General features: G+C 39.5%; 1 protein-coding gene and 1 long non-coding RNA gene across 8 annotated transcripts in view; one reads left to right on the top strand and one right to left on the bottom strand.

Annotated features, from left to right (window-relative positions):
* iqsec1b (IQ motif and Sec7 domain ArfGEF 1b) overlaps positions 1-19,676 on the bottom strand; it is a 248,814-nt gene that overhangs the window by 148,000 nt on the left and 81,138 nt on the right. For 4 of the 7 annotated variants that reach the window (XM_004559864.4, XM_076883664.1, XM_004559865.4 and 1 more), the window contains one exon: positions 10,476-10,583. The exons of the other annotated variants lie outside the window; for them this stretch is intronic. In XM_004559864.4, the coding sequence (XP_004559921.1) occupies positions 10,476-10,583 (108 nt within the window). The remainder of the gene's footprint in view (positions 1-10,475; positions 10,584-19,676) is intronic. 7 annotated transcript variants of the gene reach the window in all.
* Positions 4,886-6,795, top strand: LOC143418567 (uncharacterized). The gene is made up of 3 exons (XR_013098563.1): positions 4,886-5,134; positions 5,819-6,001; positions 6,096-6,795. It is a non-coding gene; the product is annotated as an uncharacterized LOC143418567 (long non-coding RNA).

Here is a 19,676-nt window from a genome sequence, read left to right as displayed (position 1 = left end):
CAACCCCGGCAACACACCAACCAGGACCCGAGCCCCCGAGGCCCGGCCCGGGCCCCCGCCCAGAGACGGAGCACCCCCAGAACCTCACGCCCATCCCGGACCCACCCAGGGGCAGCCAGGTTGCCAGGTCAGTAACCCACGTCCGTCAGCACAGACCCTCCCCTAGCCCCGCTGCACGCAGCCGCGAGGAAACAGTCACCTGAGAGCCAACAGAGCCCTCAACCGGACGTGACCGCTACCCCGGGTTGAGCCCCCCAAGGAAGATGCCTCCGGGGAACCCCCCGACGCCCTAAGCCTGTCCCTACCCCCTCACCAATCACAACAGTGAAGGCGGGACCAAACTATGTCTCATAGTACTCTAAAAATAATATGTTATGTAGACGAGTCCTTCAAACTCAATCTTTTTATTTTTAAAAACGCAGTTCACTAATGGAAGGGTATTACAGGCAGAATAGTACTTCTGGCCATTTAAAGTTATCTAAGTGTTATTCTCACATTGCTCAGAATAGAAAATAGTGTTATAACTCACGGGGACTAACAGCAAAACAGACACAAGGTAATTTAACAGCACTAAATGTGTGTTCAGCAAACACCAGAGAATGTATTTCTACCGACGCCCGCTTGCGTTCAGATGAATGTAACTGGGACAGAACATTCACAGAAATCTATAAATATTCCCACAGCTCCAGTGACAGGCATTGTGGTTATTTATAAATCCCATTCAGCTGAATGTGCCGAACGCTGCGTCACAAATCCCAAACAATCACACAGATGCAAAGAGTGATCTGCAACTCCCCACCACAAGCGTCAGCGCCATGCAGAAAATTGAACACATTTTTAATTACAAACAAAACAATAGATGCTTCCAAGACAGAGCGGAGACGGCGGCTCCACAATCAGGCAGTGTAGTTGCAGAGACAACTAAATCCCCAAGCGCTATTGTGAGTGACTTCAACACAGCTAGCCGGAAATAAAAAACAAAAAACAAAAAAACATTTATTCAAGTTGGGCCTTCACCAGGCAGAATACCAGTTTGTCCATATTTCAGAGCTGCAACATCACTGGAGTGCCCAAAAGCACAAGGTGTGCAATACTCAGAGACATGGCCAAGGTAAGAAAGGCTGAAAGACGACCACCACTGAACAAGACACACAAGCTGAAACGTCAAGACTGGGCCAAGAAATATCTCAAGACTGGTTTTTCTAAGGTTTTATGGACTGATGAAATGAGAGTGAGTCTTGATGGGCCAGATGGATGGGCCCGTGGCTGGATTGGTAAAGGGCAGAGAGCTCCAGTCTGACTCAGACGCCAGCAAGGTGGAGGTGGAGTACTGGTTTGGGCTGGTATCATCAAAGATGAGCTTGTGGGGCCTTTTCGGGTTGAGGATGGAGTCAAGCTCAACTCCCAGTCCTACTGCCAGTTTCTGGAAGACACCTTCTTCAAGCAGTGGTACAGGAAGAAGTCTGCATCCTTCAAGAAAAACATGATTTTCATGCAGGACAATGCTCCATCACACGCGTCCAAGTACTCCACAGCGTGGCTGGCAAGAAAGGGTATAAAAGAAGAAAAACTAATGACATGGCCTCCTTGTTCACCTGATCTGAACCCCATTGAGAACCTGTGGTCCATCATCAAATGTGAGATTTACAAGGAGGGAAAACAGTAGACCTCTCTGAACAGTGTCTGGGAGGCTGTGGTTGCTGCTGCACGCAATGTTGATGGTGAACAGATCAAAACACTGACAGAATCCATGGATGGCAGGCTTTTGAGTGTCCTTGCAAAGAAAGGTGGCTATATTGGTCGCTGATTTGTTTTTGTTTTTGTTTTGAATGTCAGAAATGTATATTTGTGAATGTGGAGATGTTATATTGGTGTCACTGGTAAAAATAATTGAAATGGGTATATATTTGTTTTTTGTTAAGTTGCCTAATAATTATGCACAGTAACAGTCACCTGCACACACAGATATCCCCCTAAAATAGCTAAAACTAAAAACTAACTAAAAACTACTTCCAAAAACATTCAGCTTTGATATTAATGAGTTTTTTGGGTTCATTGAGAACATGGTTGTTGTTCAATAATAACATTATTCCTCAAAAATACAACTTGGCTAATAATTCTGCACTCCCTGTATAAAGCGCATTGAGGCGACTGTTGTTGTGATTTGGCGCTGTAGAAATAAAACTGAACTGAAATTGAACTGTAACAAAATCAATGCCGGGTCAGGTTTGTAGCCTCCATTTCTATCTGTTCATGTTTCTGCAGTGATGATCGCTTTGAAGTTTCTTTGGGTAGGTTATAAGCTTAGCTTTGTGTTGCTGGCCGTGTGTTCATACAGTAAAAGAAAGCTTGTATGTGTGTCCTCATTAGGACAGGGATGTGTGTTGGTGTGTGGAACTGTAGTTTATATTGTTAACTGGTAATTAGGTGACGGTGCACTTCCGGTAAGACATGTTCAGAGTAACGAGAAAGTAATGCCAAGTAGTGTAAGAAATTACTTTCTCTGCACTCTTAGAAAGGATGTGTTAAAAAATGACACAAAAAATGTTTTATTACACTATTAACACATTTTGTGTAAATTTTAACATAACATGTGTAAGAAAATGTGTAAACATTGAAAAAATGTGTAAAACGCTTAACACACTTGATGTGTTGCACAGTTTAACACATTTTGTGTGTTATTTTCAGAATCTAACAACAGGACCTAAAATTAGCAGCTCAGTAATTTGATACTAGCCCTGTGTTTAGTGAAATAAATTGTAGATTAACAATGTATTATAACTATATTAACTGAATAAATAAAATGTTTAGTTATTGTTTGTTTTCCTTAATCCTTTCCTCATTACTTTCAACAAATAAAACATTTTATAATGTAATGTGGACCAAGGTGTATGGTGTACTAAAATTCTGAAAGAGGATTAATTTTTTATTTCTCAATATGTATGGCATACCAATTAATGGCCATGGCTATACTACAAGCATAAGTATCCACAAAGAACAGGCTTAATTTTGACCGTAACATGTGAATACAATTGAAGCAAAAGTAGAAAATGAAATGAGTAAGAACACACATGCTTAAAATTGAAACAAATTCTGCCCAGCAACATGACATACCGGCGGCGGGAAGGGGGCGCTATCTTTCGCGCCAATGAGACAAAGGAGACAAAGATGGAGGTTACGTCGCCTAGTATGTTGTCAGACCTTACAGTAAGTATCATTTACCAGTTTATCTTAATGTACTGAAAATATGCCGGGTTTCTGGAAGAATGTGAATTTATATAAAATATAGGAGTTTAGAGTTTAAGTTAATTACTGCTTAACTATACCTAGCTAACCTTAATGTAACAGTCTTGCTAACATATCCTACTCTTAATTTTATTATTAGTTCTTGGATTTCGTGCCATACTCCATTAGAGTTAATGTGTTTTGGTAGTATTTTTATGTATTACTTTATTCATGTATTTATCTATTTACTTTATTTATGTATTAGAGTATTCAGAAATTGCTCTTAGAACCAGTGTGGTAGTTGGCTAGCGGCTCCGACAGGCATTATGTTGTCTATGAGCAACGCCAGAGTCAGCACCTAACCGTAGCAGTGTTGAGTAAAATGACAATATTGTCGTTAGCTCTGAATATAGCAAATGTAGTTATCACCGCGACCATTCGTTTACTAGCAGAGAATAGGAATAAAGACTGAGTAACTTTAACATGAAATATACCTCATATTGACAGAGATAATTATTTTTTCAAGCAGTTAAAGCAGTTTTTGCATCTAGTATGATTAACTAAAGTATGTGCACATTCTTTTTTAAGGCTTATTGCTGGAAACATGCTCTGATATAGTTTCTTTTTTATGCAGAACTTCTGAGGAAGTAATAGTCAGTGTTATTTAAAAAACCAAACAACAGCAACTTGACCATGCAAATTATCTTACTTATTTAGCCATGTGTTTCATTTTTTCAGCACACATATGACAACTTAGAATCTGTCAAAGTCCTTGTAACCACTTTGATAGATGAGAAAGAAATTTGTAAAAAAAAAAAATTCTTATTGTCAGCAGTGCCACAGACATCAGACATCACTATTAGTCAGGATCAGATTTATTCACCAAGTAGCAACTAGAAGATAAAATCAATTTATTTATTATTCAGAATTTCTTTTAGTCATTGCGTTATAATCACGTAGTTAAGAAACCGCCTTCTTCTGCTGCAGCTTTTTGAGTAAACTCGTGCTTTTATGCTCTGTGGAAATTTGCTGTCATGACTTTGAAGATTATTGCAGAGAGGTAAAGTGTCTGGTGTTGCCTTTACACAGTCTACCATTACCACAGAAGAACAAAGTCAACCCCTGAAGTCACTCAGGAAAGCCCCACAGATTCTTAAGGAGTATGAAACCTGTCGGTGCCATCGAGGAGGCTCCTTGTGAAGACTTGCATTGGGGATTTGATGGAGAGGTGTGGTTAGTAAGTATCGCACTTTACTGTACTTTGTTAAAATTTTGCAATGAATGTTTTCCTTTAAAAATGTTGAAGTGCACAGAAGTAAAAAAGTTTACCTTTGTTTTCCAGTTACCCTCTTAGTGCAGAGAAGCTAACTGTAGCAAAAAGCATCCTCACCACTTTTCCACCCTTAAGTGGCAGGACAGGGGGAAGGATTTGTAAGTAAATTTAGCATTTTAATAATGTAAATTCCACTACATACTGTAAATTGCACTTGTTCCCACTTACTGTGTATCGTTTAACCTTTATCTAATTATTTATTAGAGCTTTTTTTCTCAGTTAAAATTGCTCAGCTGTTACCCATATACCTCTGTCCTTTCTTCCTCAGGAGCATTATTATGATCCAGTCTCTCATTGTGGATTCCTAGAGACTAAACTGCACAACCTTAGACGGAATCTCGACCAGGGGCAGAGACATTATAAGAAGCGAAAAGTGACAGATGACTGTGGTGAAGACAAGAAGCTCAGGCGAGAGGATGGGAATACCAGCAGCACAGATGAGTGGGTCACCCAAGTTATTGCGGCCCTCAGCTGAGAACCTTCCAATTATCATGTCAGGCATGGAGGAAACATACACCAGTCTCAGAGCCTGGAATATTCGGAGAGTACCCACGGTTTTTGGACATGCCAAGTCTGGTAAGTTGCTTGGTTCTCTGGTAATGGTTTATGTACTCCTTCTCCACTCAGTTGTGTTTTGCATACAAAGTATGTAACAGGAGTCGATACATTTGGAGGTATGTTTATGAGCTCCTAGTGAATATTTTGAAAGTTTTATAACTTCAGAGTTTGATCATTACTCCCTGCGCACTGATTACAATGAGCATCACTTTTCACATGGTCCAAAATCTTAGTCGTACCACCAAATGACTATCTAATAGTAGGGACATCAAATGACAATGCAGAAAGTGCTGCTCGTGGAAGTGAAAACCCTACAAAAAATCACCTAAATCTGTATGAAACTCTGCTTTCAGCAGCACTATTTTCAACAAAAAAGCTCTACAGGACAAACCGCAGATAGACAACATAAGAGATTGTCTGCTAGAAAGTTGAACATCAGCTAAAAAGTCCTAATTTTTTCTCAGGGTCTGATGGGACCCAAATCATAGCTAAAATTAAGGAATAATGGACTTGTATTCAAATACCACTCCAAGTAAATTGTTGTTTCACTGTGTAGGTAAGCTTGATGTGGAATGGGTAACAGAAATGTGATACTGTAAAGTTTGATTTTAGCCATACAGCTACCAAATGGACAGAATGTACTTTTGATTTAATGTATTTAATGCTTCATTTTAAACTTAAACACTTCTTTTATTTCCGTAGGCTGGACTTGGAGTTTGGCAATTTTACAGGAGGAAAGGTGGATCTCTTTTTGCGAAAATGGGAAGCCAGTATCATTCCGAAGCTCAAATCAGTAGCTGCCCTGGAAACAAGAACCCCCCCGCCATGTGTTAACACACCTACTCCCACCAGTTGGTGCCAGTCGTTGCAGCCTTTTTTGCACTGGTATGTATTCAGTAAAGTTCTCACGGTATTTACCTGAGGAAAGCATTTGTCTACACCTCACTGAATACTATCTTTATCTTCCCCCATCTCCAAGCCTGGAACAAGTATTGCATCGCTTTGCAGTGATCCTGAAGCATCATCCACAACACACCAACCCCAGCTGATATGCATCGGTGATCTAAAGAGGGCAACCAGGCAGTACATCATTGTTGCTAAGAATGACAGAGTAACCATTTCTCTGAATGATGGCCTGACGTGTGCTGTGGATAAGCTTTTCAAACTGTACTGGGTATGTAACTTGTCCTATCCAGCACCACTTGGCTCCGTCTTCACCTTCTTTGAGTTTGTCTATGACCTGCCGCTGTCCACCCAAAGGAAAACCAAAGTACTGGAGCTGATTGCACAGATTAAAGGATGCAAGTAAAATGTTCACCTGTCCAAAATGTAGAGAGTCTCTGTTCACAGAGGTGAGAAACCTCATTTGGCATCTTTGTCAAATACACTGCTTATCAGGACTGACCATTTTTATGCCTATGCAGTGGAAAGGTCAGACAATATGAACTGATTGGCTGAAATTTTTGATTTTTGTATTTAAACCCAAGGTACAAAATTGTATAACCTGGATGCTATATTCGCCAAAATGTATGTTTTTCTGTTTGCATGCAACTGCACATTTGTTAAATGTTGACAATTTGTTGAAGATGACAATTGTTACCTTTAAAAATTTTAATTCATGTATTGTCTGGATTATATCAGAACATTATATATATATATTGAAAAAATTGAAAAATTGAAAAAAGGGCAATCATATATATGATTGCCCTTTTTTCAATTTTTTTTGACATTTTAATGATCTAGAGAGATAGAAAGCTAGTCAGATATGAATTTTGTTTGATTTTGTAAAGTAAAAATTGTGATATAGCTTTGGCTAAAATTGCATTTAAAACATTTTAATTGAAAAGATTCTGACAGTTGTTGTTCATTCAGTTTGTAATGATTTATAATATGCCAAATAAAAAATGGAATTCAATAAGTGTATAATATATACCCATCTTTTTTCTCCTTTTTTAAAAAAAATTGAAATGTACACATTTTAACACATCTTTGTGTCAAAATAACACATCTTTGTGTTTACATTTTTTAACACAGAAGATGTGTTAAAGGAGCAGACACATTAATTGTGTTAAAACTGACACATCATGTGTTGTCCCTGATCTGATGCAGCACGTGTTAAAATTTAACACATGATGTGTCAATTTTAACACATCCCTTCTAAGAGTGTGGTGAGCAATTAACAAATAGTGCACAACCATCACTATCACCAACCACACATTTAGATGGTTTGGTATTGTTTGTTACAGTATTCTGTGATTCTCACCGCATACTTCATAATAGTAGGGTTGAGACTAAATCACCAACAAAATTTGACCTGGTGTTACAAAGGCCCTACTTGAAAATCACAGAATCTAGAGGCACTAATTTACAGTTTCGATTAGCTTGTAAATAGTCTGTTTTTTTAGAACAGGAACAACTTCCTATGATTCTCATTGTTTTTCACATTTTTTTTGATGCAAAGAACTTAGTTTCTTCACTAGCTAATGGAAATATTGGAACACTTTTAATGCAATCAGCACATTATGTTCACGGTGTATAGTGCACACACGCACACACACAAATAAATAAATAAAAAAACACATCAGGCTTCAATGAATCAAAATGGATGCTGACTCGTGCATATGTTGCGATGATAAGAGCAGAGCACAAAGTGAGAAAATGAATCTTAACCTAGACCAGGCATACTCTTTTGTTGGATCTCTGCTTGAAGGCCATACATAATAAAAACATGACGCCATCACCAGTTCATCAGCAGTTCTCAGTGTAAACGGGTTTTACATTGATAAAACCCTACAGAGGGACATCAGGTTCCAACTGTGCCTTCTGGAGAGTGCAGATAGAAGAGAAGGAAAAGATGAAGTGGATACTGAGGTTTACAGAAAACCATTTACACAGATCACTACCTGCTGTCAGATTCACATCATCTGATGGAGCTCAAACTGGAAGTAATCTGGACGCACCTCCACTGGCAGTGACCGTATCAGCAAAAATAACAGTTGCCTAAAACTCAAGTAACATCCAGCTTTGCAAGCCTGGAGTTACACTCACTGAGCTTTCATTAAAAAGCATCCAAAAGGAGCTGGAGAAAAATAAACAAGACAAAGCAGACCATAGTGAAACACGAACATATTGTCTTTCAGTGTGTGGCTCTGTGGATTTGGGCTTTTTCCCAAATGCAAAATTACTATGTTTTTTTTTTTTTTCAGAATTGGCAATATGCTGAGATAAAGCCTGGCTAAACATTACCAAGGAGGGGACACCTGCACATTAGTGAGTCTGAACAGAACACCCACAAACAAATGCAATTCTAGCCAGACATTTGCACTAATGAACACAATCCAGCACATTTACAGCTGCAAGGTCTCAAATAAAAGAGCAAACTGAAGCTGGTGGTCAGTCGTGCTGACCCATAGACCCTTCAGTTCCCCTAAGCTAAGCTTCTCCTATTGACTCAGATGCAGTTCATACAGGTTGTACATCAAGTTTCCCCAAATTTTATATCAGAAATGATTAAAAAAATGCTATTCTACATAGAAGTAAATTCAGGAACAAAGATTGGGAACATGTTGATGATGTATCCTGTACTTTGGGGCATGTACCAGTTTTGCATTCAATGAAATCATTTCCCTTTTCCTTCTTTGAATTTCTTCCTTGGCTAGATAAATGTAGTTGTTGGCTGCGTGCGCTCAGGTGTTTGGAGCTGACCAATAGGAGCAGCTTTAGCAGGTAAGTTTGCAGGACGTGTTGCTGATCTGAACTGTGGAGCAAAACCGGTTCGAGGGCTGAGGTAAGAATATCAGGCACACTGAGAAGAGCAGGTCTGTCTTAGATTCCTATTTTAAGCATAATTTCGAGAACACAGCTTTGGCCATCTTTGTTGAAATTCAGTACTGTGTGTTCTGCACTACACAGTATGAAAGCAGTTCTCTGTGTGATTTCACAATTTGAATCGTAATAATCTTTTATTAAACAATTTCAGTTTTATTATTATTTGCTTGAAAATGCAATAATGGAGAGGAAAGAGCAGAATCACAGCGATTCTGCAAGACTACCAAAGTCCAAAAGAAGGGAGTAATCTTATCTCTAGCTGTTACCTTTTCCTGCTGCTGACACCCTTAATCTTATTTCCACCAAATATAAAAGCCAATAATCTGTCTCTAAAGCTGATCCACTATATGGCTGCATTTTGCTTCACAGTGTGATTTCTACCTGCAGCAGTGTGTCACCATGTCTCTCTGTAATTTTAACATAATTGCATTCATTACCCAGTCTGCACACCTATTGTAAGCTCCAGCTTGACCCAAACTTCATTTGGAGCACAACTCCCTGGGCAATTGTAATTGATGTGCACTTGCTCTTCGTGTTCCTCGGCAAACACTTGTTAATAGAGCAGGACAGCTCAAGACCTCGCTGTAATCACAAGTGTTTAGCGCTCATTCTTTGTACTCACTTCATCACCATGCCTAATTAGAATCAATAAACATGGTGAGCAAACATTAATCATCAGGGCTTTCGCTATTTCCTTTTACAGACCAAAGCCCAGAGGGTGAGGTGTCTTAACCTCATCTTTGCCACCGTCCCACAAACCTGCCTTTAGAACCGCTCTCGAGCACAGTGCTGGATATTCCATAGATATAGCTAGGGTGCTGTCAGGAATAAAAACCCTTTGAAATTGCCATGAAGCTTTTGAAGCCCGTGTCCCACTGCTCAGCTCGCTGAGGGTTTTCATCTCTCCCCATCTCTCCTCATTTGCAGAGCTCTCAGGGCCTCACTGAGCAGCTGTAATGAACTCCAAGGGAAAAAAAATGAAAAGAATCCATAGAGGGGAGGACTGTAATGGACAGCCAGTCAGTCATGCACTGTATATGCTGGAGGTTGCTTTATGCAAACAAGCTGCTTGTAATAATCTACAAATCTGTTTTAGAACAGCAGGGTTTGTTACTCATTTTCAAACATATTGTTCAATACTGAAGGGGAGAGGCATCGGAAAGGGGAGATGCGTACCCTCTTTATCCTGCAAAGGAATGCACTACCCCACTAAGCTTCAGCTTCGCAGCTCTGGTCGTAATGGGTGTTGTTCATTTTTTATCTGAGCGGATTTGAGGAGGCCACCCATAAGCTAGCTCACAACAGGCGATGGAAGCTTTCACCAGCAGACGGAAATGAGTGACAAACACTGAAAAGCAGAATGGGGAATGGGAAGATCAGAAATGAGGTGTTTTATCAGGCTGATAAAAACTGTATGGACTACCACCAGGACAGAAACAGCTGTAATGGAGACAGACTGTCAGAAAATGGTCTTACAAATTCTTGGGCTGATGAATAGTTAAAAAAACAAAAGCAAAACCCTTCAATTTACCCAAAAGATGCAGACTTCCATTTGCGACAGGGGTAACTCCTTCTACATGGAGGGGCAAAAAGGTTTAGAGGGATCTCAGAGACTTCTACGGGCAATGAGGCGTGCCGCCTGCAACATAAAAAGAGAGAGGCATGTTGAAGTGGTTCATAATGCACATTTTGTGAAGTTCAAGAAATTATAGCAGCACATTTTCACTCAGAACCAGACAGCAAGTGATGCATGGGCGATGACATGTTGCAGCATGAACTGTGGTGTACTGTATAGCAAGAAGGGCAGCCGGCTCACTCCCGCCAAGCTGAATGTTGTGCTTGGCAGAAAGAGAGATTACTTCAGTCCACTGCCTGCAGCATTTTAATGCCTTCGAATCAGAGCTGAGAACTCGCATATATGCACAGTGGGCTGAATCAGCACACAGAGCTCTGAGCCAGGTAGAGAGCAGAGAGAGGAAGAGGAGGAGGAGGAGGGAGGCAGGAGCTGAGGCGTGATCGAAATGTACCAGGCTGAGAGTAACGTGAGACGATACCAGAGGACAGGAAGGAAGAAGAAGACAAGAGGAAGCGGTTCAATTACTCTCTATTATCTACACTGTTAGCATCAATTACCTTCATAGCTCCAATCTGAAGTGTCAGTTACTGTCTATAGTAATTACCAACTTTGTCATATTTTAAGAAAATTATTTAAAGGTGCTGCACGTAATACAGAAACCCGAGGAGTTGTGAAGTGTTGTATTTAAATTAGAATCACTTTCATATCCACTGTACAAAGTCATCATCTGTGGCTATTTTCTCCAAGAACATCTTTGTACGTCTTGCATAAACCCGCTGTATCGCTCTCTCACACACACACACACACACACACACACACACACACACACACACACACACACACACACACACACACACACACACACACACACACACACACACACCAAGCTGCTCATTTTATAAATAAATGATGATTGTTTCAGTTCTTTTCAGGAGCCTGTGCCTAAAGTACAGAGGAGGAAGTTCACCTTCAGGATTTCTAACCCGTGTAAAAGATGAACAGATCCACTGTGGCATCATGCATTGCTTAATGAAATCCTGTCGTTAAGCCACGAGCTGAGTGGCTTTTTTGGCTGTCACCATCTTCGAGTTTTCACACCACACATGACAAGCAAGGTTTGGATCAGACGGGGAAACTCTGACGGAAGATTTAAAACTAGCAACTGAGACCATAAAATCATCAAGAAAGTGTTTGCTTAGATTACTTATCTCTTTCTAAATGTAACCAGGCAGGTTTTGATTCCTAAACTAAACCAAAATGTTTCTGAAAAGTAAAATGAACAAAAAACAACAACTCACCAGCAAAATCTATATATAATAAATCATGATAACCTCACATTTTACACAAGACATGAACTCCAGTCTTCTCTCTGGCCCATTTGTCTGCTATGTTTTCCTCCCCATGTGGGTGTTAATGCTAACGTATTTCTTTAAGTCATCGTAACAAGCAAACTACTCAGTACCTGAACGTTTGACCTGGTTTACAAAAAATGCAAAAATGTGGCAATACTTTGCTTAATTTATATTACATTACAATATATTAGCTGGGATGTATTTATGAAAGGACAGGCTAACCTATATGGAAAAGCTAGATATAAATCTTATAAAGTTTGTATCTGTCTTGTGTGAAACTTGTATGAAAAGCATATAAGAGTGAAAACAGATATAAGATCCCTTGAAAAATTATATAAATGAAACTTGTATGTTTTGGATACTTACTAAAACAATATATGAAAGTAATGAGAAAGTGGCCACTTTCATGAGTAAATCATGTAAGTTTTTACTATTTCTTTTCCATATGGGAAATACTGCCAATCCCTAATAAGTCAAAAGTCTGATATTTCTCTGAGGTACATGTAACGACTCAGTTGAATTGGGCAGATTGAGATCATGTTCTCATAACTGAAATAGGATTTTGAAATTGGTGGGTTGAAATAAAAAAAATTCTGAAATCCACCAAGCAACGATGACATCATAGAGCGAGGACACTTGGGCGGCATGGTGATGTGCGGATTAGCACAATCATCTTAACAACAGTGTTCTCTCTGTGCTTGTTTCTTTTACATGCAGCTCTGGTGTGCATGTTAGATTAACTGGGGATTCTAAATTATTCGTAGGTGTGGATGCAAAACAGATAAAGTGCTGTTTGATTATATAATGTGGCCTGAAGTATAGAGCACTCTGAATGGCCAGTAACACTAGAAAAGTGTTATTTACATGTCTTTCATTTCAAAGAGCATACACTTGTTCATAGAGCATGTTGTTCACAAAATGTTTTTGTGCAAATAACCTCGCAGGATCCCAGAGAGTCAAGTCAAGGCTTTGCTAAACAACGAGGAGTGAGGAGGCAAGGTGGGATCAGGAACCAGCCATCGGGGCGAATACTATACTGCCCATAAATAAACCAGCTCTCCCCTCGGTGTCTAATTGCTGCACCTAGCTGAGAAATGGAAGCAGTAGACACTTGTCATTGAATCCCTTACAGTGAGGACTGATGCCAACTGGTCCACTAGATAATGTGCTGCTATCGGATGCTGAGGACGTGCTGGTCAGCTGACAGTACTGAGCCTGTTCACACTGTACGCTCACAAGTCCTGACCTCCAAACGTAGCAAATGTACTTTCAAGGGAGGTTTACCTCACAGAGGGATTTTAAAGACTTTCCCAAGTTCTGAGAATAAAATGTGCTATGTTCTTTTTTTTTTTTAAAGTCCTTGCAAAGTCATTCTTTGGGGACTGATATTTTCCTGTCTCTCTACCCTGTGTGATACTCCCACATGCATCAATCACACAGAAACAGAGCATTTTCTGGTGTCAGAAGAGCTCTGTAAGCAGCAGTGCAAACGCAGAACTGATGCTTAAATGGAATGCAGCAAATTAGATTGGGCTTGATGAACTTGTAAACCTTTGAGCTTAGGCAGAATTAACTTCAAGAGGTATTTCTGTAAGGCTGATACATAGACAAGCATAAAAAATTGCTTTGATCAGCTTGATATAAGCACAAGACTGTATGTGAGGAATACCAATAATGGTTTAACATGGAAAGGATGACGATTTTCAATAGGATTCCTAAATAAAGCTAAATAAATATTTGTCTTGATGCATGCTCAATCATCCAGGTAAGCAAATCTCCCAAAGTTGATTCTGTTCATCTGGACGTAGTGTTTCATCATCATCCAAGTGACTTCTTCAGTCTCAGCTGACTGCAGGTTCCCCCAACCTTATAAACAGTACATTTGCGCAATGACTGAAACTAGCACCACTGAATGAACAATGGGCTGGGAGGTCAGTTCCTTGATCATTAATATGATCATAAACAGATATTCCACTGTGGTAGATTCCTACACATCTAACTTAGAAAACAGTCAGCTTCTGCAAATCTCCCTACAGGGAAGGAGGCAACCTTGTTCATTCACTGAGATCAGCAGCACACTTTCCAGTTGGAGAGTTAAAAAATGACTCTGTAATGTTTTACAGTATCATGAACTGCAAGTTCTAACTTGTGAATGATGCAGTGAGGGTTGATCTTTTTTTTTTTTTAATGCAGCTGCACCGTCACACAAAGGCATCAAACTGTGCACATAATTTCTTCAAAGCTTTGCAGCAAGAGTTTCTGCATGATGTCTCAGGCAGAGACCCTGGTGCAAAGCTGCAATTCAATAAGATGAAATACCCAGCTGCACATGTCACTATTGTTGGGAATTCTGAGGTCAATTATGCAGTATTCCAACATTCTGAATCCGGTTTGTCTTTTATTTAGGTGTCACTCTGAAATGTTAGTGCTTTGGCTTAATGCAAAGCTGGAACATCCATACACACAGAGCACTGAAAGTGAAAGTTTGTCATTTGACTGATGTTTGTGGTGTAGATCGTTTCAAGATACCGGGCTGAAAAATAGTTGTTTAATGATTTGAAACACTTAAGTATAACAGATATCTGAAAAACTAAGAAATCAAATGCTTCCTTACTTCAGTGTACATATACACAGTGCTTAACAACTTTATCAGGAGAAAACACATAGAAATGTGTCAAAAACTTGTTTGGAAATACAATTTAATATTAATTTTTTAGACTTAAATTTGAGCTGGCACATCAGAATCATCTGAGAACTCAGAAATGAATCAAGGACAGCATTCAAAGCTAATATTTTTTATAGTCCCAATTCAAAGCATTCTCATTATTCTAATAAGCAGATAATTTCTGGTTTGACAGTGTTCAGTCTGATGTGTCCTCTTCACCTTGGTGAAAAAAGTAAAAGTAAATGTAAATCTTCTGAAGGCACCGCACTTGTGATTGGAAGGCCCTGTGTAAAATGTAAAGCAGCACAGTAGTGTGCTGTGTGGATAAACATGCCCTACAGGACAAATGGGTTGTGGTCTTCTGTGACCTGGAGCGGCCAGTAATAATCTCTCCTCCGTGGAGGTTAAGTCCTGGAGGAAGATTTCCCACTGCCTCCCACATAAGCCTTCTGTTATCACAGGAATGCAGGTTCTGCAATCGCTAAACACTTCCTCCCAAAACCTGTAAACTACAAAGTCTTACAAAGTGCTTTCAAGGACTAATTGAGTGCAGTAATTGGGGGATATGCTAGATAATCATTTACAGACCCACACAAACATAATCAATACATACATACACTGGTTCAGATTTGAGGAAAGACCCACCGCTATCAACACCTCCTCAAAATACCACATGTCTAAGTTTAGAATTGCAAAATAATACAGAGGTACTGTTAAAGTGATAGGTCATTTTTTTCACACTATTATCAGACACTAAATAAGCCAGCTCTGGTGTTACAGTACGAATGGTAGTGTCAGGAGAGTTTTTCATTACACTATATTGCTATACTGCTATCATCGAATATACAAAATGACAAGCTTATCCAAGTTAACAGCAATGAAATTTTTTGGGGAGGGAGATTCCTTCCTCCTGTTTCAATCAGTGCTAGTTTATTTTTTATCCTCAGTAGGAATAAAATTTCCCAAAACACCAGAAACTGATTGACAATATTAAACAGTCTGAAATGAAAAGAACAACCAAATCATAAAATGAATGTCAGCTTCATTCAACTTTTAAATTCACATTAAGCCAAAGCTTGATGTGAATGTTACTGTTTTAGAGTGAAAAAAATCCCCGAACTCCTAGAAATATTCCTACTGTGCCAACCACATGCCTAATCTTTGACACCAGAATTCCCTGCAAATGTAAAATCTTCAGCTTATTCTTTCATTTTATTAAATTGCAGCTATGCACTGGGCTGCTCCCTGCAGCATCCTGCAGTTATAAGAAGCACCTCTGGAGAAACTACAAACACGGGTTGTTGGCTTTACAAACAGTAGTGCTGCTGCGGCGCTGGGTCCATATAGTGGAGTAGGCACGCTCCAATGTGAAAATATCAACCATAACCATAACCAATTATTCACTTGATCATTCAGAAATGAGAACTTAGAGTCCAAGAATTTGTAGAAGAAATTTACAGAGCTTACAGAGATGTTTTCACACATTATTAACTCAAACTGGAAGTCAGTCTAAATCTGACATGTAGATGTCTACTGTGGCAGAATATTTATTTATTCGTTCATAAATTATATAAGTACAAAGTGAGGTTGAACATCACTGCCTACTATGTAAGGGTTGGTTGCTGGCTGCTGTCATCTGTCATAAAGAAGTAAAATGAGATAATCAGACGTGTTTTGTTATACTCACTGTCGTAGCATATAATGGTGAATAGACTGTAAAATAATGAAGCGCCTCAAGGCGCTTCATTGACACAGAGAAAAACCCAACAATCATATGACCCCCTATGAGCAAGCACTTTGGCGACAGTGGGAAGGAAAAACTCCCTTTTAACAGGAAGAAACCTCCGGCAGAACCAGGCTCAGGGAGGGGCAGCCATCTGCTGCGACCGGTTGGGGTGAGAGAAGGAAGACAGGATAAAAGACATGCTGTGGAAGAGAGACAGAGGTTAATAACAGATATGATTCAATGCAGAGAGGTCTGTTAATACATAGTGAGTGAGAAAGGTGACTGGAAAGGAAAAACTCAATGCATCATGGGAATCCCCGGCAGCCTACGTCTATTGCAGCATAACTAAGGGAGGATTCAGGATCACCTGGTCCAGCCCTAACTATATGCTTTAGCAAAAAGGAAAGTTTTAAGCCTAATCTTGAAAGTAGAGATAGTGTCTGTCTCCCGAATCCAAACTGGAAGCTGGTTCCACAGAAGAGGGGCCTGAAAACTGAAGGCTCTGCCTCCCATTCTACTTTTAAATACTCTAGGAACAACAAGTAGGCCTGCAGAGCGAGAGCGAAGTGCTCTAATAGGGTGATATGGTACTACAAGGTCATTAAGATAAGATGGGGCCTGATTATTTAAGACCTTGTATGTGAGGAGCAGGATTTTGAATTCAATTCTGGATTTAACAGGAAGCCAATGAAGGGAAGCCAAAACAGGAGAAATATGCTCTCTCTTTCTAGTCCCTGTCAGGACTCTTGCTGCAGCATTTTGGATTAGCTGAAGGCTTTTCAGTGAGGTTTTTGGACATCCTGATAATAATGAGTTACAGTAGTCCAGCCTGGAAGTAATAAATGCATGAACTAGTTTTTCAGCGTCACTCTGAGACAGGATATTTCTAATTTTAGAGATGTTGCGCAAATGGAAGAAAGCAGTCTTACATATTTGTTTAATATGTGCTTTGAAGGACATGTCCTGGTCAAAAATGACTCCAAGGTTCCTCACAGTGTTACTGGAGGCCAAGGTAATGCCATCCAGAGTAAGAATCTGGTTAGATACCATATTTCTAAGATTTTCAGGGCCGAGTACAATAACCTCAGTTTTATCTGAATTAAGAAGCAGAAAGTTAGCGGCCATCCAGGTCTTTATGTCTTTAAGACATTCCTGCAGTTTAACTAATTGGTGTGTGTTATCTGGCTTCATGGACAGATAGAGCTGGGTGTCATCGGCATAGCAGTGAAAATGTATGCTATGTCTTCTAATGATGCTGCCTAAGGGAAGCATGTATAATGTAAACAGAATTGGTCCTAGCACTGAACCCTGTGGAACTCCATAATTAACCTCAGTGTGTGAAGAGGACTCTCTATTTACATGCACAAACTGGAGTCTATTAGATAGATATGATACAAACCACTGCAGTACCTGTAATACCTACAGCATGTTCTAATCGCTCTAATAGGATATTATGGTCGACAGTATCGAATGCTGCACTAAGGTCTAGCAGGACAAGCACAGAGATGAGTCCACTGTCAGAGGCCATAAGAAGATCATTTGTAACCTTCACTAAAGCTGTTTCTGTGCTGTGATGAGCTCTGAAACCTGACTGAAACTGTTCAAATAAACCATTCCTCTGCAGATGATCTGTTAGCTGTTTGACAACTACTCTTTCAAGGATGTTTGATATAAAGGAAGGTTGGAGATTGGCCTATAATTAGCTAAGACTGCTGGGTCTAGAGATGCTTTTTGAGTAAAGGTTTAACTACAGCCAGCTTGAAGGCCTGTGGTACATAGCCGATTATTAGAGACAGGTTGATCATATTTAAGATCGAAGAATTAATTAATGGCAGGACTTCTTTGAGCAGTTTTGTAGGAATGGGGTCTAAAAGACACGTTGATGGCTTGGAGGAAGTAATTATTGAAGTTAACTCAGAAAGATCAATTGGAGAAAAAGAGTCTAACTTAACATCAATGGTACTAAGAGTAGCTGTAGATAATATTACATCTGTGGGATGATTACTGGTAATTTTTTCTCTAATGATAAAAATCTTATTTGTGAAGAAGTTCATGAAGTCATTACTAGTTAACGTTAAAGGGATTGTTGGCTCAAAAGAGCTCTGACTGTTTGTCAGCCTGGCTACAGTGCTGAAGAGAAACCTGGGGTTGTTCTTATTTTCTTCAATCAGTGATGAATAGTAAGATGTTCTGGCTTTGTGGAGGGCTTTCTTATAAAGCAGCAAACTATTTCTCCAGGCTAAATGATGATCCTCTAAATTTGTGACACGCCATTTCCTCTCCAGATTACGAGTCATCAGAATCAGAATCAGAATACTTTATTGATCCCTGGGGGAAATTATTTTTTGTTACTGCTTTAGGCTACGTGTTTGAGAATTATACCACGGAGTCAGGTACTTCTGATTAGAGACCTTAGTTTTCACTGGAGCTACAGTATCCAGAGTCGTATGTAGTGAGGAGGTGAAATTATTAACAAGATAATCGACCTCTGTTGGAGTAGCGTTCAGATAGCTGCTCTGCTCTGTGTTGGTACAGGGCATTGAAGATGATAACAGTGGGTGGATTATATTCTTAAACTTAGTTACAGCGCTTTCAGAAAGACATCTACTGTGATAAAGTCTACTCTCCACCGCTGTGTAATCAATTATTGTAAATGTAAATGTTATCAGGAAATGATCAGACAGGAGAGGGTTTTCAGGAAACACTGTTAAATGTTCAGTTTCTACGCCATATGTTAAAACAAGATCTAGAGTGTGATTAAAGTGGTGGGTGGGTTCTTTTACATTTTGAGAGAAGCCAATTGAGTCTAATAACAGATTAAATGCCATGTTGAGGCTGTCACTTTTAGCATCTACATGGATGTTAAAATCACCCACAATAATTATTTTATCTGAGGTCAGAACTAAATTAGATATAAAGTCTGAGAAATCAGACAGAAACTCTGTGTAAGGCCCGGGTGGACGATAGATGATAACAAGTAAGACTGGTTTCTGAGTTTCACAGCTGGGGTGGACAATGTTAAGCATCAGGCTTTCAAATGAATTAAAAGTCTGTCTTGGTCTTTCATTAATTAATAGGCTGGTGTGAAAAATTGCTGCCACACCTCCCCCTCGGCCTTTGCTTCGAGGTTTCTGGTAGTTAGAATGACTCGGGGGTGTTGATTCATTTAAACTAACATAATCATCCTGCTGCAACCAGGTTTCTGTAAGGCAGAGTAAATCAATTTGTTGATCAATTATTAAGTCATGTACTAACAGAGACTTGGAGGAGAGAGACCTAATATTTAATAATCCACATTTCACTGTTTTACTCTTTGGTTCAGATGTGGATACTTTATTGTTCTTTCTTTGTAATTGTTTATGTTTAAGTCGTTTGTTGCTGGTTTTTAGTTTGTTTTTTGTCTGTTTGGGAGT

This window comes from Maylandia zebra, linkage group LG5, assembly GCF_041146795.1.
Source record: "Maylandia zebra isolate NMK-2024a linkage group LG5, Mzebra_GT3a, whole genome shotgun sequence".
Classification (NCBI taxonomy): Eukaryota; Metazoa; Chordata; class Actinopteri; order Cichliformes; family Cichlidae; genus Maylandia; species Maylandia zebra.
Note: the sequence above shows the minus strand (reverse complement) of the source record. Positions and strands in the feature narration are given on the sequence as shown.